The sequence below is a fragment of the Episyrphus balteatus genome, chromosome 1 (genome assembly GCF_945859705.1).
Source record: "Episyrphus balteatus chromosome 1, idEpiBalt1.1, whole genome shotgun sequence".
NCBI lineage: Eukaryota > Metazoa > Arthropoda > Insecta > Diptera > Syrphidae > Episyrphus > Episyrphus balteatus.
In genome coordinates, this window is record NC_079134.1 from 116,197,436 (window position 1) to 116,221,935 (window position 24,500).

Consider the following 24,500-nt stretch of genomic DNA (forward strand, 5'->3'; position numbering starts at 1 on the left):
GAATTTTGTTCAGTTTTTTATGAACACATAAATACTGTTCCAGGTATTTCGAGAAAAATCAGGAGGTTACATTCCTGGGATCGTAGGTGCGATAGATGGCTGCCACATTGAGATTAAACAGCCGGTGAAGAATCCTATTGACTACTATAATAGGAAAAATACGCATTCGATTATTTTACAAGGTGATTTAATATAATCGTCCCCATCATAAGGGGGACCCAATTGTTACCTGCTGACTATCATCTTGTGGGAGATGCTGCTTACCCTCTTGGTCAAAATTTAATAACACCATTCAGGGATAATGGCCACCTAAACGAGAGGCAAATTCATTTTAACACACGTCTCAGCAGTGCGAGAATAACAATTGAGCGAACTTTTGGATTTCTCAAAGGACGCTTTCGACGTTTAAAATATTTGGATGTGGCAAGTCCTATGATGGCCAGCAAAATTGTTACAGCTAGTTGCATTTTACACAACCATATTCAGTTATTAAATGAACCTGGAGAAGACTTACCAGATATTGAATCTGAAGATGATAACTATCATGGAAATGATTCAACATCAAATGAGGACGTTGAAAGAAACAGCTCTGCCAGAAAAAGAAACTTTTTACTAAATAATTTTTAAAATTAAAACAATTTGTTTCGATAAATTTTTTTTTATTATAAAAATAAAAGAAATTCTTTTGTCAATAAAACAAAAAAAAAGAAGAACTTATTAATTAATATTGAACACAGGAAAAACATAATTCATTTAGAAAAAAACTAACACAAACGAAAAACTTATTACTAGATTCTAGATTCATACAAACATAAATAATAAAACAAATAACGATTCAGTCTAAGAGGACACTTATTACTAAATAAACAAAACAATATAAAAAAAAAACAATTCATGCAACAATTATTCATTTCAATAACCGATTTAGTATCAATTTGTTCAAACTCGATTACCTTTAAATCAAGGATTATTCCAAGGAAAAACCTTGATTAAAAGATAATCGAGTCTGAACAAAATAGTCGCTTATTATCACAATATTAATATCACAATTTGTTACTATAGTGAGGCCTAATTTGTTCAAAATCGATTATCTTTTAATCAAGGTTTTTCCTTGGAATAATCCTTGATTTAAAGGTAATCGAGTTTGAACAAACTGACCCTTAGAGCACCATCCCTTTAGTTGTGTTCCACTTCCACTCCCTTCTCTTCATTATATTTTTTCAACTCGAACTCGAATTTCCTTTGCCTGAGTATTCTTAACTCCTTAAGCTCCCCCAACACTTCTCTTGCAAGTTGCAATGGAAACCTTTTCCTCCTCCAGAGCAACCAGTTTCTCACGTATGCTTGTTGGCTTTTTCGTTGTTTTCTCTTGCATGGGAGAACTGGCAGAGGTAGGGTTGAGGGAGCTTGCAGTAGGCGCATTCCTGACACTTCCTCTTGATAGGTATATCATGGACATTTGGTCAAAGTAAGGCCAGGAAATGCGCCCACGACCTGTGGAGGTTTTTTTATTGTTTTCCAAGATGGGATTGTATCTTATCTTCATATTGGAAAGTTTTTTTTTTTCGAGGGTACTCTCCTTAAACTTGTACCCCTTTGAATTCAACACTTCTTTAATTTTTAGGAATATGTTTCGTCTCCTTATTTTGGGATTCCTCAAATCCTCTTTATGCTTTCGGCATTCATCCAAGAAAAGCTGCACGGAGCGGTGTTCCCAAGAAGATTCTGAAGATAAAAAAAATCATAAATTAATTTTGTTATAAGATTGAATATTGTTTAACTTTACCTTCTTCCAAACTATTACTGTTTTGGGTACCCAAAGCACCCCCATGTAGGATGCGCCATGCACTGATGGATCTGTAAACAAATAAAAAAAATCAGAAATTATTATTTTTATTATAAAATTAAAGAACATCTAACTTTACCTTCTTGGGAATAATTTACCCTTTCTGCACCTACTTTTCGTTCCATGTAGTCTGCGGCATACACTGGATCTGTAATGACTTAAGGGCCCAACCCATAGAATCCGTCGCATCCGTTACGTCGACGGATTTAACTGACAGCCTGATAAAATACACACGTTCTTACGAGAACCGACCCATAAAACGCATCCGTCGAGTCCGTCATGTATGGGTCCATTCTCATAAGAACCTGTGTATTTTATCGCGCTGTCAGTTGAAAACTTCAACGTAACGCACGCGACGGATTCTATGGGTTGGCCTCTTTATAAATATATCATTTTGTTTATAGCAATAAAAAAAAAACATTACCTGAAACGATTTTGTGACAACCATCTTCTTCGTCCTTGAATTCATATTTTGTATATTATACCAAACAACTATTAATTTGATTTTGATTGCTTTTCATTAAATTTCACAAATTCAAATTTCACAAAAAGAATCAAAATCAAAATACATCAAACAGCTGACTGAGAACTGTCAACTAACTTTGAAGCTGAAAATTTTTAACCTACGTCGGAGGAGAAATTTTAACTAAATTTGTAGCTGTTTTCAGCCAATCAGAACGAGTCGACTACGTAGCACCTAGGTTTGTGAATGCGCCCATTGTAATCTTATATATAAAAATGAGTTCGTTTAGTGTGTGTGGCCGATAAACTCGCGTTTGGCTGGTCCGATGTTGGTAATTTTTTGTTTGTTTGAAAGGTATTAATATGTAGATGGTTTGTATAAAAAAAAAATAATACCTTTTCTCCCATCTTCACATAGCTGTCAATTTGTACGAGTGAAGAAACACTCTAGCTTTTTAAAAAGTTTAACTTAGCTTAATTTGTAAAAAAAAATTATTAAGACAGGCTTTCAAAATAATTATAATTGTTTATAGTCTGATTTTGAATATTGGGCACGTTCAGGAAATATTAGGGGCTAGATATTTAGGCAACGTCATTTTCTGAACGGAAATTTGAGTAAATTGACTAAATTTGTTTGGATAAGATGCTATTAGGTGTGTTTTTTATTACCACCGGTCTTAACTGGACAAAAAAAACGCTTCGGGGCTTAACCTGAAATCTTGGCAGCACTGTATATTGAATGTTCCGAAAACAGCAGACACAACAAAAATTTAGAGTTGTCATATTTTTCCCTTTCGTCATTTTCTTGTATTTTTCATTTTGTTTTACAAAGAGATACAAAAATGTATGCTAGCAAAACTATTTTAATACATTTTGTCCTTCCAAACGTGAGTTTTCACGTTTTTAAACAAATTCTAAACAATTTATGAAAAAGTTAGTTTGGTAGCACAGATTTAAAACTCTTCAAAAAGTTAAGCCCAGAGAAATCTCCGGGCTAAACAACTAAGCCCAAGGGGCTAAGGTGTTGTTGTATTTAACATGTAAATTGCTTAGCCCAGACTGCGTTTTTTTTGTCTAGTTAAGACCGGTTGTAATAAAAAACACACCTATTGTCAAATTTCGAAATTTACTTAAGTATTTTACCGGTCGCATTAGGAAGACACCAAATTTCACTTAACTTTAAAGAATAAATAATATTAATTATAATCGATAATACACTTTTCACACGTTTTTCACACAAATAAATTCAATTTTGCTAAATTAATTCTTCAATTAAAAACAATCTGCTGTCATGTTGACAAAAAAAACTTTCCTAAATTTTTAGGTAAAATTTTCTTGCCTAATTTTCCAGTTAGTTTTCCAATAAAATTACCTAAATTGGAAGGATTTTTTTTGACAGCTGACCAATCAGAGACCGAGAAATTACCTAAATATTTAGTGCCTAACGTTTCTGAACCTGCCCATTGTAATGCCTGTCAAGGTTTGAATTTGCTTGAAACAGAAACTCATTGGGATCCAACGCTTTCTGGTGCATTGGTTGCTCTAATCTAATCAAAAAAGGATAACGTGATATTCTTAACTTTAGGGCAAGGACCCAGTCTAGCATAGATATAGAAGCTTCGAGCCTCGAGCCCGGATAATTACCAGACCGGTCCAATACTTATTTTTTTGTACCGAGGAATAACGTGGCATGCGCTTAACGTTATAGCAAGGATCGCAACTTGCATAAACATAGAAGCTCTGATCCTCTGGACAGTACGTGATGTTCTAAGATTTGGAGTAGTTTTTTTTTTGTATAAGACCAGACAAGCAGTACGATATTCAAATAAAAAAACATCATCTGATAATTCTCTGCCACCGGGTTCAAATGGGTTAAGTCGTAAATGATAGTTTGCAAAAAAAAAATGCGATTGAAGTTGAGGTAATGTATGAAAATCGATGAATTTTCGAGCATTGATCCTCTTATTTTTATGGGAAAGAGTTGCTCTAAATTTATGTTTTTAAAACCAAATAAAAGAGAAAAAAGAGATTATTCTTATTTCATCAAAACCCGAAAATGCAATTTTGTGACTTGACCCCTTTGTACCCGGCGGCAAAGAATTATTGGCTGTTCTGCTATTTTAGTGCTGTTCTGCTATTTCAGGGAAAGGCTCCAGACCAACACAAAAATGAGCTTGGGAGCGTTTTGATTCTACGATTTCAGAATAGGCTCGAAGCTTCTATATCTATGCAAGACTGGGTCCTTGCCTTTAAGTTAAGAATGTCACGTTATTCCTTGAAATACAAATTTAAGTATTGCACCGGTCTGATAATTCTCCCGGCATGAATTCCATAGGAAACGTCTTTTGGAGCTTATCCCTTTTTGTACGTTATTTTGTATCAAAAAGTATGAATTCTTTGACTTTTTTTAAGGCAATCCTTATCAACATGATAAGCGCAGGTAAATGGGACAGAAAAAAAGTTTAAGACATTTAGACAAACACTTTAAAAATTCAGCAGCATGAACCAAAAAATTTTATTTTTTTGCTTGGGCCTAATAATATGGCAAGGCTTTTTGATACACACCATTTTTTGTTTTTCCATCTTTGATATATGTAAATATAGCATATGGTTTTCTTACTCGCTAACAGCCAACATATATGTAGTTGACAATGAGAAAAAACAGGATTCTCTAAATTAATACCACATATTTTTAAAGATAGACCTTATTTATGGTTATAGCAAATGCCAATGTTACAGAAAATTGAAGACGCTTAAATTCAAATGGGAAATCTGACAGAATCATTGGACCTTGAGAAATCAACACATCTTCGCCTTTGAATTTTCCACAAAAAAATGGTAGCTTCAATTTGCCATTAACTTCTTCAAGACAAGTCTTGTACATTGCAAAGTTTAGGTTGCTGTATGTTCTGAAGCATTATAATGGGCGCTACTACTTTCCGCACTAAATGATGTGGCGGCAGTTCTGGTATATCCAATGAATTCAAAAACTTCGTTTGGTAATTTAATACAATGCTTTCATTTGTGATAGGGTCAACCGATTTGTTGGCAAAAAAATTGTGTGTTTATATCGTTAAAAATTGTTGCATTGATTTCAGAAATATTTTTATTTGTACCAGCCATTATTGCACGTTACTAAGCCAAGCATGATTTTTGTAATTTGTCTTTATACTTGGAAATACACTTTGAATCAATTCATTTTTTGAATTTACATTACAGTTAAAATTGCTTTGAAGTGTAATTCGGCCTTCAGAATCAAGTGCCATTATTCCATTAACAATGTCCAATAACTGCTTAGATTACAATAAATTGGTTAATGTTCATTACAATAAACAAGTTTTTTTTTCGGTTTAAATTTATTTTCAAATAGGTTCTATTTTTTTAAAAGTGCACTCAGCGAAGCGGGTGGGGTTAGCTAGTTTCTTTATAAAGCGACGTACATCCTTCTATGTATGACCTATCTGCCACACGATCGGTGACCGTGACAGAGTGAATATGAAAACTGAAACTCAAGCAGGCAGCAAGGGTGTTTATTAAAAATATTCACAATACATAAGAGTTGCCATTGGTAAACTTCCTTCATGAAATACTCCCTTTTTCTATTGTTTTTGTGAAAGAGCTTTCAGAATTGATGCTTTTTTAAGCCGGGTTTCTTGAATAAGTAAATTAATAAATTGCACGACTGGGGTCGCACGTACTTGCTCTTATGCTTAAAGTAACTATATTGTTAAAGCTTTTTATTCAAGAAATTTAAAATTTGATATTTTGAAGAAATTTCATAAGTAGTATAAAAAAATTAAATCTGTTTTTATAATTAATTAAACTCCGTTTTAAAATATATTAAAAAAAAAAACAAATCTGCCATTTTATTTCTTGTATAAAAAGGTATTTTTAGAAAAAAAATTTCGAAAATTGTAGGAGCCGTTTTTTAAAAAATAATTTTTTATGTATGAAAATTTTTTAACATTTTTCAAAAAAAAAGTTGGTATGCCATTTTGGAGAAATAATTAATTTACACATAAAAACTAAATTTCAAAATTTTTCTTTGATCCGTTTTCAAAAAATTGATTTTTCAAAAAAAAATTTTGAAATATTTTTTAAAAATCCAAAAATGCGTTTTTTGAAAATTTTCTAAAATTAATTAAAATATTATCCTTAACTACACACGTTTGTATAAAAATTTTCATTTAAATCGGGTTAATGTTGTACGAGATATTCAGAAACGAAAAAAAACGTTCTATGACAGGTACCGTTAATAACGTTACAAAAAATATTTTTTTTATTTAAAAAGTTAGCTCTTATGTGTAGTACTACACACAAAAATTTTAATCAAAATCGTTAGAGCCGTTTTTGAAAAAAATTAACTTTTCTATTTCCGTTATATGGCAGGTACCGTTAGTTTTGGTCATAAAAAAAAAATTTCAATTTCCCCTATAGGGAATCACCAAAAACTGCTAACTACCAAGTTTGAAGAAAATCACTTCACTCGTTTAGGCTGCAGCTCCAGATAGAGACAGACGGACAGACAGACAGACAGACAGACAGACAGACAGACAGACAGACAGACAGAATTGCCGGACCCACTTTTTTAGCATTCTCCATCATCGTAATGTCATGTAAAATTGTTATCTCGAGTTCGATTTTTTTACGAATCCTAAACTTGCCCTATAGTACCTATATCGCAAGTAAAAAAGTTATTTGATTACATCTTTCTTTTAAAAATGTGTTGTTATGAAATTCTACCAGCAAAGGGGTAACGCTGGTAAATAGGTTAAGTTGTGTGTGCGAAAGGTATCATAACAACAGCTAACTTAAATTTTATTAAATTTAAAAATTTTTTGAAAAAATTTTGGTTGGTATAAGAATTAAGAATCTATAAAATGTACAAAATTATTTTGAGTGAAAGGGTGTTTTTTTTTAAGAAATGGTGAAATCAGGAATAAGTACCAGAAAAACTGGGAAAGAATTGTTACCGTAACATGGGGTTACTTTGCCCCGGCGGGGGTAACTTTGCGCCACTGACGAAAAAAGTTAGTTTCTTGATTCACGCTCAGAAATGTTAGATTCTCTATATCGAAGGTACTGTAATATACACACACACATATATACATCTGCCACGTTTTGCAACGGACCATCTGCCGGCAGTTTTTAAGAAGCAGTTGACCTGTGAATTTGAGGTAGGAAATTCGTGTTTTTTTTGTGGTGAAAAATTTGGTTTGTAAAACCAGTTGTGTGATAATTTACAAAGTAAGTACAAATATTCTAGTTACGATATTATTTTGTTATTACTCTGCGCTTGTCATTTGTTTGTTTAATTAATAAATAATAATTATTGCATTTTTTTTATGTGACTAAGCAGTTTTTTGTTTGTTTTGGGGTTACTTTGCCCCAGGAGCAATTTATTTTTATAATTAAATGTGTTTTTAATTCTACGTATGTTTTTATTGTTTTTAAAAGTGAACTATTTTTTTGTTTGTAAATTGTTATTCATGTTTATTTTAAACTTATTTTGGTTAAATTAATGAAGTTTTCTGCTTTTTTCTTTAAATTCGTATTTATTTTTAATCAATTAATGAAATAAAAGAGGCTGTTTTGTTTTTTGTAAAAAAAAGAGTTGTGTGTGTACCTACAAATTTTTTTTCTGACACATGTGAAGCTTTGATCCAGGGCTATTTAAATACAATACTAACTTTGCTCCAGCTCTTGAAATACAGGCAGTACAGTTAAAAACTTTAGGTGGAGCAAAGTAACCCCGTCCCTTGGACTACTTTGCCCCACTTTTCAACTTAAAAAACAAAATATTTTTACTGTTATTTGAATGTATTTTTTAGAATTAATGCATTATTTCATGTCTTATCAATGAATTAAAAGAAAAAAAACAAATAGATACAAAAATGTCTCTACCATTTTTAAGAGGTTTTCTAAAAATAGTGCAAAAAACGGAGCAAAGTAACCCCATGTTACGGTATACCAATGAAAATTGGTAAAAATATTTCATTTATAACAGAAACCAAGAACCCTCACCCTCACGAAATTCAATAAATATGTTCTATTTTTCATGGGGATTACGAATAAAAGAAATTTATAAATTTTTTTCTTGTGAAAGGGTGTTTTTTTAGGTGTAGAGTAAATATGGGTATATTTGGAAAAGTGTGCAATACTAGAGTAGTACTAGTGGTACCCTATTGCAATTCAGGAATTATGTTACTTTTGAGATTAGATTCTTGTCTACAGTGTCTATAAAAATTTCATGGTTGAAAGGGTGTTTTTTTTAATGAAAACAAAAATGATCACCCTAATGGAATTTGGTGAAAACATTGAATTTGGGATAGAAAGTAAGAATAAAGAGTTTTTATAAAAAAAATTAGGTGAAAGGGTGTTTTTTTCGAAGAGACAATAAAATCTGTAGTTGGTCCCAAAAAGCCAATGATTCGTGTAAAACGTCTAAGAACTTAAGTATAAACGTTTAATTTGTCATCAAAACCAAAATTTCTTTCATTTGGTTTTCGTTGTTGTATAATCTGTATGTACCTAACGTACATAAAGTACCTACAGTGAAACCAGCAGTTGATCGAAAGAAGATTTGTTTCAGGGGAGTAAAGTTTTTCTCAGTGTGCTCGTTGACTTTATTAAAAATTTGTTTATACCTATATATTTTAAATTGTATAAAAGGTGATAAAAGTAGTTTTTTTAAAATATTTATACTATATCGGGTGTCCCATTTTGCGTGGATATGGACCTCGACAAACGACAACACTATAATGAGTTATTCTTTTCCGCTTAATGTAATTAAAATTGGTAAGTTGGTTCCAATAATACTGTAATGTTTTATTCCGGGTTCACAATAAAACTTATTTAATTTCCACTTATATTTCCGTTCAAATAAGAACACACTTTATTTCAACTCAATTTACTTTTATTATTCGCTCAAACAAACACACTTTTAAATCACTTTATTTACTACTAACAATTCGCAACACTTTATTTCACTTTGTACTGTACTCTTTCACTTTCAAGATTAAACTGTCTCCGGTCGGTGTCTACGCTGCCTTTTATACCGGAATCTCGAGACTCGAGAACGTCCTCGAAGGCTCTCGTCCCTGTCTCTCGAAACTTCCTTTCCAGGAAGGGCACTTCATACTTCCAGTCTAGTGGGATATTTTGAGATGTGTTCAGTGTGGGATATTTTGAGATGTGTTCAGTGAGATATTTTTAGATGCGTTCAGTGGGATATTTTAGATGTGTTCAGTGAGATATTTTTCTTAATTACTAAAGGTCCGTTCACATTTCTACCTTAACAGTAGTAGGTAGTGTGTTCAGACTTTTATCTTAAAAGTAGTTCAGTAATTCATCGTTACAATACAAACAAATAAAAAAAATGCTTTAGGTAAAAGTAAATTTTAAATAGCAGTTCTTAGATTTTCTAAGAACAAAATCTGGATCAGGGTTTGGACTTCAGTTTCAAAATTTGGAAGCAACTTTGAAAAAAAAGTGAAGTAGATCCAAAATTTCGGAAGCAGGTTTCAAAATTAAACTTTCAGAACATTTATTTACAAAAATTTATTCTAAAAAAAAAAATTATTTTTCAACAAAATTATCTTTCTTATCTTTTTTTTATTATGTTCTTTTCCAAAAAAAACCTCTCTCATCTAGTGGTTGCAACGGTACTGTGGGGTAAAACGGTTAGTTCAGCATAATCTAACAAATTTTTTATCAGGAATTCTTCAAAATTAGTCAAAATTACTTTGATACATTTTATTTATATCTTGAATTCGAATAATAAATTGACCTCCATTCAGCTTTTGATATTTCAGTGCAACTTTATTTCTTAATGCCTCGACCAGATTCAAAATTGAAGTTATATCCCTTTCTCTAATTTCTCGCTTTCTCTTATTTCTCTAAATTTATTGTTTGAAAAATATTTTTCAATCAAGAAATAGAAGTACCTAGTTCTTGAAAAAGTGATGTAGGGAAGAAGATTTTATTTTTTTCCCAAAATCGAAGTAAATCTACTTCGATCGAAGTAAAGTCCGAACCCTGTCTGGATCCTTTATTACTCTCACAATACTTTTAAAAAAGCGTGGCTGCAGTAGGTGGAAATGAATAATAATATTTTCCTACGACTTTAACTGTCATCCCTGAAAATTTCATCCAAATCGATTCAGTAGTTCAGTTTTAATTGAGTTTTTTCCGCACTCCCATACAAATTTCCCCAGTGTGTGGCGTCCCGAAAACCAGGACTTAAGCTTTTCTATTCTTAATATTTCTAAATTTTATGTAACTACATACTTGAATATATTCAAAACATCATTAGGTTAATGCTAGGATTTCATACTATTAAAGTAAAACAATTGATAAGATTTGAAAGCTTTTGGTATACTTATTTGATCAATTTTTGAAATCATTACATAACCAAGTATGTATGTCAATATTGATTCTAACTAAATAGATTTTTTCCAAACAGGTTGACATTCTGGACACTTCAGGAGATATGCAGTTTCCTGCTATGCGTCGTCTTTCCATAGCAACAGCAAATGCTTTCTTGCTCGTTTATGCGACCACATCTTCCCCCAGTTTTCTATGTGTGAAACAATGTTTTGAGGAGATCCGTGAACAGAGAGCCGATTTCCAAGTAAGTACATACGAGTAACTAGGTATGTATGTAATTTATATTACGTAGCCAGATGTTTTTTTTTTTCATTTATTTCTATTTTATTAATTAAATTACGTAGCCAGGGGGGTCATTCCGTAATTTTGAAAACGCCCTATTCTGCTATTCGGTTCACGTGAATCGAAAGATTTCCTTCCTTTATCACGTCAAACTGGCTTTCAAATACTTCTTACTTTCGAAAGTAAAGCGTTGTTTTCGCTTGTTTTAGAAATTTTAAAGAAAAAAAAATTTGCTTAAGTTTAATTTTAATCCCCATTTAAACGCTTCTTATTTTAGACTTTCACGTGCATCGAAAATAAATGAAATAAAGCACAACTTCTTTTGAACTTTTTTGGCAAAATGAAATAAAACTCCAATTTTTCTTTTTCATAATGACCTTATTTTAGATTATATCGCGCGATTTTGTCAGCTATTCTGTTACTTAATAATGCTTTTCAATGTAAAAATCTTGCTGCAAATCATCAGCTAGTCAGCAATAAGTGGTACTTAGACAATTCAGGATCCTTGAAAAGCGGAATTTAACTAAAGTTTTTGAATAACAATTCAGTTTAGCATTTTCATGTAAATTATGAAAAATGAAATAAGGCCCCAAATTGTTTTTTAAAATAAAATTTAAGTTAGCCCTAAAATTAGTGTTTGGGTCTTATTTTATGAGAGCCTTATTGAAATGATGCCTCAAAAACAAAATGAAGGCCCCAAAAATGAAACAACACCCCAAAATTTGAGAAATTTCGTTTATGTTGTTTTATGTGTCTTTCTTGGGGCCTTATTTCATTTTTTTATTGCGGCTTAATATCTTAGACCGCTGAACTCGAATCCGAAGTCAAAATATTTAGGTACTTTTTTCGTTTTTGAAATATTAACGCTGTGCTGGAAAATGCAAAAAAAAGCGTTTTTTACTGTTTTTGGGGTTATGCTCTAATGTACTGATTTCTCTAAAAAAAAAAGTTGTCTTCTGTCAAAACTGTTTAAATCTTTCCGATATTTTTTTTATTGTCTGAGATATCTTCAGTTGTTTGGCGTATTATAATATCATAAAGGGTAATGGAGAAATACAACGCCTCGGTAGGGCATTTTTATAAAGGTAGCCTTTTTGAATTTAGGGCATTTTGAGAGCTAGAACATTTTTGAAAGTAGGACTTTTTCATAAGTAGGGCATGTTTTAAGGTAGGACATTTTAAAGGCAGGGAATTATTGAAAGTATGGCATTTTTATAAGAAGGTTATATTTGAAGGTAGGGCATTTTTGAAAGTAATCCCTATCTGATTTTAGGGCACTTTTTAATGTAGGGCATTTTCCAAAGTAGGGCTATTTTAAGGTAGGGCATTTTAAATTTAAGGTAGGGCATTGCTCCTCAATGCCCCCCCCCCTTGCTACGGCCCTGATCCCATGAAATAGAAAGTTCAAGTGACAATTTGACTGGGGTAACATTAATATTAAGAAAGATAAAAGTTATATTTTTTATTTGTTTTTTCTTATAAAAGGGCAAATGACTAAAATAAATAAATTCATTAACATTTTTTTTTAACTTTTTTAATCAACTTTTCTCCGTTTTTTTTTTTTTTTTTTTTTTTGTATAACTTTGTTTGCAAATATAATGTGGGTCAAATAAGATTTGAGCATGTTTTCGCCGTTCAAAACGTTTGCTTTTCTATGTTTAGTTAAATAGCTATGTTCTAAAAACACTCTGGGTTCGAATTACGGAATACGATTACGATCATACGTTTACGTTTTGACTATAATTGCTGGCTCTATTTACTCATTTAAAAAAATAGAGACGTACCTACATATGTAGGCTCTAATTCGTTAAAGTATGATCCTAATCGTATTTATTCGATCCCTGATTTCTTTAACATTTTTTTATGCAGGCCAAATTAAATTAATTATAACGCAATTTAAAAAAAATTACAATTGGTATGAATGTATACATCGCAAAATACTTTCATATATACATTTTTAAAATTTTTAAATATGTAGGAGTAGGTACCTATATAAGAAAACAAATTCAAAACTTTACTTAATATTTAAAAAAAAAGGATTATAAAGTCTTTAACATTTTGCAAAATGGCTATGTATTGAGCTTTATCCATCGTAGTCGCATGATCGTCTGTTAACAACGACTTATTTAAAAACTTTTATTTATTATTTACCTTCAGGACATACCTATTGTAATAGCTGGTAACAAATCGGATCTATCATTATCTCATCGAGAAGTGAGGTTGGATGACGTGACCGATTGGGTGAATTGTGAACTTCCGAAAATAAGGTAAGCTTACCAATTTTTACAGGGATACAAGCCCCAGCTTTCCATTTTAAAAGATTGAGTTTCATAAGTTTTCTAGTACAAATAAACGCCTGGATAGTCTCGTCATGGTTTTCAAAATCAAATAGAGTTAATTTGTTTTTGTATATAGGTACTATTAAACATTTAATTTTCTGGGGGCCAATACATATTATTTTCTCAGGGCCTAATTAAGGTATGGGCCCCAAGCAATAGTGTGGCCAGCTTACAATGCTGGGCGCAAAAATTGCCTTAATTATATTTCTTGTGTTTCTAGTGGACATGAATCCTTTAGATTGGTTAAGAAAATTATATAAACAAAAAAAATGCACACCTATTTTGGGTTGAGTATCTATAATGGAATTTTAAATGTTCGTGTTTTTTGTATTTTTGTTATTATCGGTTTTCGTGAACGAATAATGATATTAACTTGTTGCTATAAATAGCTTGAGAATCTTAATTAAGAGAAAAACGGCCATTTCAAAGTAACGGAGAAGACATATATTGACATTGTTTCCAGTTTATCTCGTTGAAGAAGCAATCTTTTTTCTTAAAACTTGGTAGGTCTTAAGGGTTCATGATAAAGTTGATGTTCTACAAGTTTCACGAAAAACTTACTAAACATAGCCAAATTATTCACAGATAAACGGTAACGGAGAAGACGCGCACAAATCTTCTCCGTTACAGTCTTTGTCTGTTAATAATTCAGCTATTTTGAATTAGTTTTTCTTGAAACTTCTAGAACTTTAACTTTATATGGAGCCCTTAAGACCTACCAAGTTTCAAGGAAAAAGATTGCTTCTCCAACGAGATACACTGGATAATAAGCGTGAAAATGTCCTAAAAATGCAAATGGAATGGCCGAAAACAAAAAACTTTGATATTCATGAATGTACACCAACCTTCTCGGTTTTTACCCAAATTAAGATCATAAAACGCTGTTAGTAATTTATAATTCCGGGAACGTTTTCGTTTTTCATGTTTGCATTAAATATTTTCGACTGAATGTTTTATAGTTCCTGAAATAAGGTTTTTTAAAATGATTACGTATCTTCATATTATTCAAAATTTGGCAGTATATTATTGCTTTGTTTTTTACTTTTTGGTTTTTTTTTTAAATATCTTGTTTATTATTTTTTCAGAACCAAGGTGTTAGAGTGTTCAGCGAAAGATGACTACAACACAACAGAACTATTCAAAACTCTACTTTCACTCTCCAGGTACCTGCCATTAGGTAAAAATGAGGGCACATCTGGTCTTAAACGAAGATCATCAGCGTATGTTAGTGCATCGTCAAGCAGAAGTAAGTTTTATTTTTAAATTATTATTTTGTAGCACCTAACCTTCAAAAATATGATTTTTTTTAATAAATAATATTTCTTACTTCCACCTAAATTGAACCTTAATGCCACTATTTATTGTGTAACTTCCTTACCTATCTTAAAAATGAACTAGATACATTTCTATCAATTTGTTACATGATATTTCAATTTTGTTTTGCTTTATTTGTTTAACGTTTTTATAACTGAATCGTCTCCAATCTAATTATGTACACTTCACAAGAAAGATTTAAAAAAAGTTCAAGGGTTGAAAATTGTTCCTTTTTTTCCATATTCTTTTACGCGACATTTTTTTTTTTGTAAAACCCTTGGGACCAAAACAAACACCCTTTCACATAAATTTTTTTATGAAAGCTCTTTATTCTTGCTTTCTATCCCAAATTCAATGTTTTTACCAAATTTCATTAGGGTGGTCCATCATTTTTGTTTTGACTCAAAAAAACACCTTTTTAACCATGATGTTTGTATAGACACTTTAGATTCTTGTTTCTAACATCAAAAGTAACATAATTGCTGAGCTTCAATAGGGTACCACTATACTATTTCTCTATTTATATTATTCAATTATACCCATGTTTTCTCTACACCTAAAAAATACACCCTTTCACATGATAAAAAATTTAGATTTCTTTTATTCGTCATTCCGATGGGAAAGACAACATTTTTAATAAATTTCGTAAGGGTACCTTTTATACCATTGATTTTATCGGACTTATAGTAGATTTTTCCTACATATTTCCCAAAAAAAAAAACACCCTTTCACCAAAAAAATTTTTAAGAACTTTTTGAATCCTTTGTCCGTGCTTTATCTAAAACTTACATCCCGAATTTCATCACTGTAATATATTTCGGTTATATTTTACCTGCTGAAGTGAAAAAACAAGCACCCTTCATTTTAATCGGCTATAACTTTTCTTAGAGCAATCGTATTGACTTTATTTTATGTCACTAGATTCAGCATCAAAAAATACCTTAAAAACATATGTCATATGATGATATTCCACAAACAGTTTTGTTCACTATATTTTTGGCCTAAACCTCCTCCCTCTTGTCCGCGAAAAAACACCCTTCCACCTTACTTTTTGTATATACTTTTTTTATCCTTGGTTCTTATCTCCAAAGCGAACTTTTTGCCAAGTTTCATGAGTGTAACAATTTTTTATTTTTTAAATAACTATTTTACCTGTACTATAAATCCAGGAGTTTTTGGATCTACCTCTTCTTAACGGGTTGGGTTCGATATCCCGCTTTTTAAAATCCCTCTTTTAAAATCCCGTTTTTCATTATCCTGCTTTTTATAATCCCGCTTTTTAAAATCCCGATTTTTATAATCCCGTTTTTTATTATCCCGATTTTGCAAGCAAAACTAGTTGTTTTATTTTAAAAAATCGCGCGATTTTTTAAAATAAAACAACTAGTTTTGCTTGCAAAATCGGGATACTAAAACAAATTAAAAAATGAGACATTGTTCTAAACGCATTTAATTAAAAGCTTTAACAAAAAATATAAGATATAAAAAAATAAGAAAAAGTAAGGAATGTGATACTAAAAAGAAATCAATTAACAAACTAATATTTACTTTAAAGTTTCAGAAGAACAATCAAATCGTGATAATCCCATAGATTAATAATAACATAAAATGATCACAACACCTTACATTAAGTACACACTACATAATCAAAAGAAATTTCATTTAAATATATTTCAACTTATATTTGGATGCATTTCAACAATTTTGATATTTAAATAAATGAAATTTCTTTTACTTGTGAACTCAATTTAAGGCTTTAATCATTTTATATTTTTATAAAAGACTAGCTGACCCGGCGGACTTCGTTCCCCCTTTTCCAAGTTTTATTTCCAATTTTTGATTTTGTAATGTGTTAACCTTTTCCCATTACACATAGGTACATACATATGTAAAACTGTTTAAAATATTAAACAAAGCAAATAATTTGTTTGACAGCTATTACAAAATTTTATCGGAATTTATTCAACCAATAAAGGTTATATAATTCACAAATATACAAAAACTGGCTCTGGTTTCACTTCTTATTTTTTTTTTTGCAAAAAGTGCCTAAATCGATGAATCCCGCCTGCCATTATAGAAAAATATGACTCATTCTCCCTTTCTTTTGTGAAACTGTTAATGATTTGTGTTTTGCACCAGAGGCCTGGAATTCCAACACCAAGAACGATCTTTTTACTTTTTTTTTGTTTAAACAACCTGTTTTCTTATGACGTTATCACGTAAAATTATCGTCCGTAAACCGACTATACAAACAACCATTGTTTTTGTTTTGTTGACTTTCGTTTTAACTTCCAAAATTTTTATTTGCGGAATGTAGCATCCACTTTCAACGCTCATTTTTAATCCACTTTAAAAATAGTATTCTCTCTCTTACATATTTTGGTTTCATTGAAGTTTGTATTTGTTTTCTAAACCGTTACCGTGTGAGTAATGTTGGAGCCAGTAACCGAAACAATAGCAATAGGATAAAATCTTAAAAAAAAAACGATTAAAAATGAAAAGATTTCGTCTTAATTCTATTCATACATACGTCGAAATATTTCTTTAAAAAAAATAAATCATTTGATTTTTATGCGGAAATTGTATTAATGGTAGTTGAAACAACTTAAACAAATTTTAAGATGCAGTCATAAATTTAATTGAGATATACTGATGGTAAACAATTTTCTTTGCGGGACTAACATTTTAAAGAGTTAATTCATGTTTGTTTTTATTACCCTTGAATATGAGCGATTTTGAACCCCAAATATTGAATTTGCTTATAACTTGACAACATACCAGGTCCAACTATAAAACAAAACCTGTCTCGAACGAACCTTATCACACACACACACACAAACACACACACACACACACACAAAATTTCATAAAAATCTATATCTACTGTCATTCGGACTTCAAATATGGAATTTAACTATAACTTGACAACAGCGACACCTACTGGGTCCATACCACACACACAAAATTTCACAAAAATCTCTCCAGTCTGGTCAAAATATGCAATTTTTCTAAAACTCGACAACAGCGCCACCTACCGGGTCCAATTATAAAAAAAAACCTGTCTCGGACGGACCTTATCACATAAACAAAATTTCACAAAAAATCTGTTCAGTCGTTCGTTCAAAATATGAAATTTTTCTATAACTCGACATCAGCGCCACCTACCGGGTCCAATTATGAAACAAAACCTGTCTCGTTCTGTGAAAAAATGAAAACAAACATCAAAAATATTCATATAAATATATATTTTTTTCACTAAATTATTTGTGATATCATAGGATGAGAATCGTTTTTCGTTTCAAATGAATCGAAAAAGTGAAGAGTGTTTGAAAGCTAAAATGAAAAAGTTTTTTTTTTTCGATTCACGTTTTCACAGAACCAAATTGGCCCCCAGTCTGGTCAAAATATGAAATTTTCCTAACTCGACAACAGCGCCACCTACCGGGTCCAATTATAAAAAAACCTGTCTCGGACGGACCTTATCACATAAACAAAATTTCACAAAAATCTGTTCAGTCGTTCGTTCAAAATATGAAATTATCCTAAAACTCGACAACAGCGCCACCTACCGGGTCCAATTTTGAAACAAAACCCGTCTCGGATAGACTTTATCACATACACAACATTTCATAAAAATCTGCCCAGTCTTTCGTTCAAAATATGCAATTTTCCTAAAATTCGACAACAGCGCCACCTACCGGGTCCAATTATAAAAAAAAACTGTCTCGGACGGACCTTATCACATAAACAAAATTTCACAAAAATCTGTTCAGTCGTTCGTTCAAAATATGAAATTATCCTAAAACTCGACAACAGCACCACCTACCGGGTCCAATTATAAAAAAAAAACTTGTCTCGGACGTACCTTATCACATAAACAAAATTTCACAAAAATCTGTCCAGTCGTTCGTTCAAAATATACAATTTTCCTAAAACTCGACAACAGCGCCACCTACCGGGTCCAATTATAAAACAATCCTGTCTCGGATGGACTTTATCACATACACAAAATTTCACAAAAATCTGTCCAGTCGTTCGTTCAGAATATGCAATTTTCCTACAACTCGACAACAGCGCCACCTACCGGGTCCAATTATGAAACAAAACCTGTCTCTGATGGACCTTATCACACCCACCAAATTTCAGAAAAATCTGTCCAGTCGTTTAGAAGGAGTAGGCTCACAAACAAACGCACAGGAGAATTATATATATAAGATATACCGTTTTCATAATGTGTTGAAGGTACATATTGTGTGGGCAAAAAATCAGTTTTACTAATTTTTCGTCTAATTCTCATGATTTTTTATTTGTGAATTAAGCATGTATTTGGTAAAAAAATCGGGATTTTCGTGATTTGACGGGATTTTTAAATGCGGGATTTCAGAAAACGGGATTTAAAAAAGCGGTATTTTAGAAAACGGGATTTTGAAACTTTTTTTTCGGGATTTTCGAAAAACGGGATTTTAAAAAGCGGGATTCCGATACGCTCCCCTTCTTAACACTCTAAAATATTTCGTGACCTTATTTGGATCTATGTTTTTTTTTTTAGACAAGAATCGCACCGCCAGCCCATCCATTTCTAACGACAAAAAAAATAACCAATCAACAATTGGTGAAGCTGATACTGGAGTTAGTGGAGAATCCAACTTTAAACCAAGATCAAGGTAAGTAACTACACTTATTATTATAAGACTTATTGTTTATGTTTATTTTTTTATTTTGATCAGTTTTCTAAGTTAATATTCAGTCCTATTGTAAGTTTCACAAAGAAATTTATTCACACAGAATATTTGTTTTCGCCCGGAATAATATTTAAAGCTATTGCGAGTTTTCCCGAAAAGAGTTCACATTTTCCGCTACACACCAAAATTTGTATGAGAAAAGAGCTGTGTATTACCTCGCATATTTCCTGAGAAAACGTGAACAAATGTTCGACCGGAACTCACAATAAGGGAAAAATTAAAAAAAATTTAATTAGCTTCATCTAAACTTTCAAGTAGCCGTCTCTTCACACAGCGAAGAGCCTATCATAATGCTTGTTTAATGCACAAATTACCTACACTTTGCAAGTCAAAATTTCACACCTCTGCACTATTGGCTGTTTCATCCTATTTCGGGCCCGAGAAATCGATTGGCATCATGACTTTTTCGATTTATCAGCACTGCTTTGAAGTTTGAACAAAACTTTTTTCGGAAGTTTTTTTTTGAAAATATTGCATTGTTTAATGTCATTTTTCATCCAAAAACAATTAATGTATAATATTTTTTTTTTTATGTTTTGCTATACTACTCAAACGTTAGTTACTACTAGTAAAAAGAAAATATAAAAAATTTCGAGTCACTTATTTGAAAAAAAAAACAACAAATTTTATAAAATGTTTTATAATATACTTACTAGTATTAAGTTATTAACTTCAAAAATCATTCCATTAATACACATCTTTTTTACTTTCATTTCAGGTCACTTATTCGAAGAGCATCTAGAAAAACAAAACAACAAATAAACAATGCTGCAGGCGATGACTGTAACGTGCAATGAGTTTTTGTCATCTATAATAAATAAACGACAATTTCTCACTTTACTCATAAAATATAAGAATAACTTTTAAAAAAATGTTGAATTGGATAAGTGTCTTGACAATTCCACAGTCCAGAAATTAAAAAAATACAATTTTTCATTGTTATTACATACATAAATGTACATGTAATTGTGAAAATTAGACTCCAAATTGGATTTTTTGTCACTAACTTGACTTATGTTTAACTTAAATTGAAGTCATATGATTATTTAAATAAAAATACAATTTTTAATTAGAACGTTTTTAAAATGCACCTATTCATATCTGTGGCAATAAGACAGAGTAGCTTAGTAACATTTACTCATTACATATAAGTTTTAATTTAAAAACAAAATTACAGAAATAAGCTACTCTTATTGCCACAGATATCAAAGTAAAGTAAATTCCTGTCATTTTAGTTAAATTCGCTCGTTAGGAGACATATCGCACGGGTAAGCTAGTTTTAAAGGAATATACAAATTTGTGTTTTTTCATATACAGTCCACTCCCTCTAAGTCGAATTTCCCTCTAAGTCGAACTTTTTCACCATTTTTAATGAACAATTTTGAACAAAAAATATTAAATAAATCCCTCAAACTCGAACCGATTTTTGAGTCCCGTGAAAGTTCGACTTAGAGGGAGTCGACTGTATTTTAATATTTCCTTCGGAATGGATGCCTTCTATATTACGTCTTCGAGTTATTAAAATTTTCTCGAAAATGGTTCTCGCAATTTCTATGGTACATTTGGTATTATTTGGTACATTTGATCGAACAAAAGATTTCCATTGCCATTTTTGATAATATTTTGTTTGGTTATTAGCGTATATTTCATAAAAAATTACCATTTTTCTTTGAACAACTTAACGATTTTACCAAAGTTTTTCTTCATGTACTTTGAACTACAAGGGCAAGAACTTGCGACCCAGTCGTGTATTGTTTTTTCTTTTTTTGGCTTAAAGAAATAACTATTTTTTTTCTATCGCAATTTAATATTTTTATTTAAATAACAATACTTTTCACTTTGACTATCAATAAATACAATTTTCATTAAGATAAAGTAATGCATGTATGTTGCATGTACATACTCCTTATAAATTCAGTTTAACGTTTCTCACAACCATTCATATGTTTTCAAATTTCTTGTAATTTAAATTACTTTTCCATTTAAAAACAAAAAATTGTGCGATATCAAATTGAGTTTTATTTTTAACAAATTAAGTTTATAAACTATCAAACGATATTTGCCTTTTTGCTTTGGCAGCGCTATTATTAAGATCATACAAGCTGCTTTTAAATGATAATGTTTGTCCGGACGATCGAACTGTTGGATTTGCATAAGGGCTAACGTTTTGTTGATCAATTCCCGTAAAACATTTTTGTGCGGACCAACGTTGCTCGCAATCCACGTTCTCCCTAAGAGCTATTCCATCGAGGTTATTTTTAGAGGAACTATTTTGCAAACTAGAATTCGGTTGAATATTCAACTTAATTGCACTTTTTGATTCCATCAATATATCTTCGATATTTTTGATATTATGGGCGGGTTGGGTTATTGATGAGCTTTGACTTAATGCAAACGAGTCCATTGAATTCTCAAAACTGCACAGACTGGTTTGAGTCATTACTAACTTACGGATTTCGAATTCGTCGGGTGCAATATAACCAGTTAATCTTGAAGAAGAAATTTTCCTTTCTTCTTCTATTTTAGACTTTGCAAATATATATATTTCATCGGCACTCTTTCCGGAAATCACATTGCAGACATATTTTTTCGCCAATCTAAAAATTATTTCTTTTTATAATAAAAAAATATTTTTAATGTAATGTTATGATAAAACCTTAGCATGGTATCACTGGTGCTGGAATTTATTTTCATAAAATACTCTTGAAATATCCTTTTTACAACTCTGGCCAAGACCGAAGCGAACTGTTTAAAATTTACATGTGTAACATTTATTTGCTTTGACTGCAAGGCTTGTGAGACTGCCCATAGTAATTTCTGTTTACAAGTTGAAAACCATTAAAAAAAATCATTAATATTACAACAAAAATATTACCTTTCGATGGTTTTCCGTTAACAGGTTAGAAGTGTTAAATGTTGTATCAGAAAAAGCTTTCATTATTGGCCTTCCATTACTGTTTTTAGATAGGTTAACATTCGATGTATTAATGGTATTTTTGCTTTGCAACTTATTAGTGCTGCTGCTCATAACGTTTGTGGAACCAGCCGCAACACAAAAACTTTGGCTTTTTATTTTAAGTGAACGTGGAGTCAAACTTTGAGTTTCTTGACGGAAGATTTTTTTACTGTTTTGTGTGGCATCGAGATCATCATCAGTACGCTTTCTTTTAAGCGTTGTTGAAAATTCTAAATTTCCACCAAAAATACTCGATTGTGAAGCTTGACTAAAACTACGAAATTCACTTAAAGAACTTTGAGAAGGTTTATCTGGAGAAAACAAAGCTCGCTTTGATTTCTCTACACGATTAGCTATTTCTGGCTTCACGGATGGTTTGAGAACGGCAGCCTGTGTTCTTTGTTGTTTCGCAGGACTCTGGAAAAGTGCTCGTTTGGAATTTTCTCTCGAAGGGCCCGGCTTTGTTATATCGAACCGAAATGAAAGGCGTTTTCTTGCAGACGATGAAGGAGTTTTGCGACCTGGAAAAATAGAATAGAAAATCAAAAATTAAAGATTTCGTCTTATTTTGCTATTTTACTTCATTGTCGTCAGCAGGAACAAGAATTGTTCTAAGTCTTTAACAAATCCTATGGAGTTAAAACAATTTTGCTTTCAGCCGACGACAAGTTGTTAAAAATTTATAATGCTGAAAGTCCAAATCTTAATATGTTTTATAATTAAAAATAAAAGACTATTTAATTTCCTATCAGAAAGGCTATCATCAAATTGTTTGTACGATGAAGTACCATCGAAATTTTGGTTGAAATTTTAATTAAGTGATCCGAGAAAGGTTATTATGGATCATTTTAAATATTTGAAGGGGTTTGCGGGAACATTAAGCTTTAGAAAAACCTTCAAATATTATGCTTTTAATCAACAGTGCCAATAAAAACGGAATATTCAAATAGTATAACTTTCGATTCAGAGCTGACTGAGAAAAAAATTTAAACGATTTAATCTCCTGCGAGGGTTATAATTATCATGAATAAATACATCTCCGCTAAGACTGGGGGAAAACTGGGTTTGGTTTAAGCTTTAAGTCAACAATTTATTCGGTTTCATGGTTTCGTTTCATAGAATTTTTTTGTGAAAAAGGTCAGTTTACATGGCAACGAAGTGTTATAAGTTTTTTTTGTACATCGTTGTGCACATACGAAACTGGGAATTTTAACCCTGAAAAGCTCACGGAGGAAGCGAAACTTATTTCCTAGAATTCATAATAATATATTAAACGTTTGGATTTCTGTTGTTACTCAAATGTTTTTATGTATACTTCTTTTTTGTATGTTGGTTACTTTAGTTCCCCTGAAGAAGGCAGAAATCCCTGCTAAAACGTTGGAGAAAAGTAAATTTAAACTTAATTGTCACATTTATTGTGTCCAAAAGAAACAAATCGAAAAACATTTTTATACTCTTATCTTTCCACTAATCTATTTGTTGGTCAATAAATCATTTTTAATTTCTTATATATAGTGGCGGTCATATTTTCAGGAAGTTATTAACCAAAATATTTCTATGAATCAGCTTATTTAAATTAACTATTAGCAAAAAGAGTTAAATTCGTTTTTTTCGAAATGAGTAATTGATTTGAAAATAAAAATGAAGAATCCAAATAAAGAATATGACATTTTTCAGCCTTATAAAACTGATATTAGCTGCGTTCCTTTGGAAATATTTATCTACTTTTTAGTACTTAAAGCTGCTTTGAACTACTTTTTCAATACAAAGTAGTTCAAAGTAGTTTAAAGTACTAAAAAGTAGATAAATATTTCCAAAGGAACGCAGCTATTATATTTATCCCGAGAAAAATAGATTAAATTTTGGCACAACTTTTTTTTTAGAAATGCGATGAAATTTTTAAGTCTTTACTGTCCTTAAAAATATGACCAGTACTGTATATATCTGTGTTTGCGCTATGCTGGTTCGTATAGCAGTAGTGTCTAGAACTATGTTGACTCGGGCGAGTAAAGATCGCCTTCATACATACAAACCACAATAAAGGAAATGTATGTATTTGAAAATCGAAGCAATCAATCGCGCGCGTAGAAATCGTTTTTACTTCAAACCAATAGTAAAATTTTTGAACTATCTCAAATATTTTGCGTTGACCTAAAGATATAGTGACCACA

General features: G+C 31.3%; 2 protein-coding genes across 5 annotated transcripts in view; one reads left to right on the forward strand and one right to left on the reverse strand.

The window, feature by feature from the left end:
* The window catches only part of LOC129920074 (GTP-binding protein Di-Ras2-like), a 42,845-nt gene extending 22,448 nt beyond the window's left edge, over positions 1–20,397 (forward strand). For 2 of the 4 annotated variants that reach the window (XM_056001261.1, XM_056001269.1), the window contains exons 3-7: positions 10,773–10,940; positions 13,136–13,245; positions 14,403–14,563; positions 19,181–19,295; positions 20,092–20,397. In XM_056001261.1, the coding sequence (XP_055857236.1) occupies positions 10,773–10,940; positions 13,136–13,245; positions 14,403–14,563; positions 19,181–19,295; positions 20,092–20,170 (633 nt within the window). In that variant the 3' untranslated portion in view covers positions 20,171–20,397. The remainder of the gene's footprint in view (positions 1–10,772; positions 10,941–13,135; positions 13,246–14,402; positions 14,564–19,180; positions 19,296–20,091) is intronic. The other 2 variants (XM_056001246.1, XM_056001253.1) reach the window with 1 other exon arrangement.
* Positions 20,398–21,159: 762 nt separating this feature from the next.
* Positions 21,160–24,500, reverse strand: part of LOC129910219 (uncharacterized) — a 15,908-nt gene continuing 12,567 nt past the window's right edge. The window contains exons 2-4 of the mRNA XM_055987504.1: positions 22,249–22,850; positions 22,030–22,190; positions 21,160–21,970 (exon numbers count right to left, since the gene is read on the reverse strand). Coding sequence (XP_055843479.1) covers positions 21,412–21,970; positions 22,030–22,190; positions 22,249–22,850 — 1,322 coding nt within the window. The 3' untranslated portion in view covers positions 21,160–21,411. The remainder of the gene's footprint in view (positions 21,971–22,029; positions 22,191–22,248; positions 22,851–24,500) is intronic.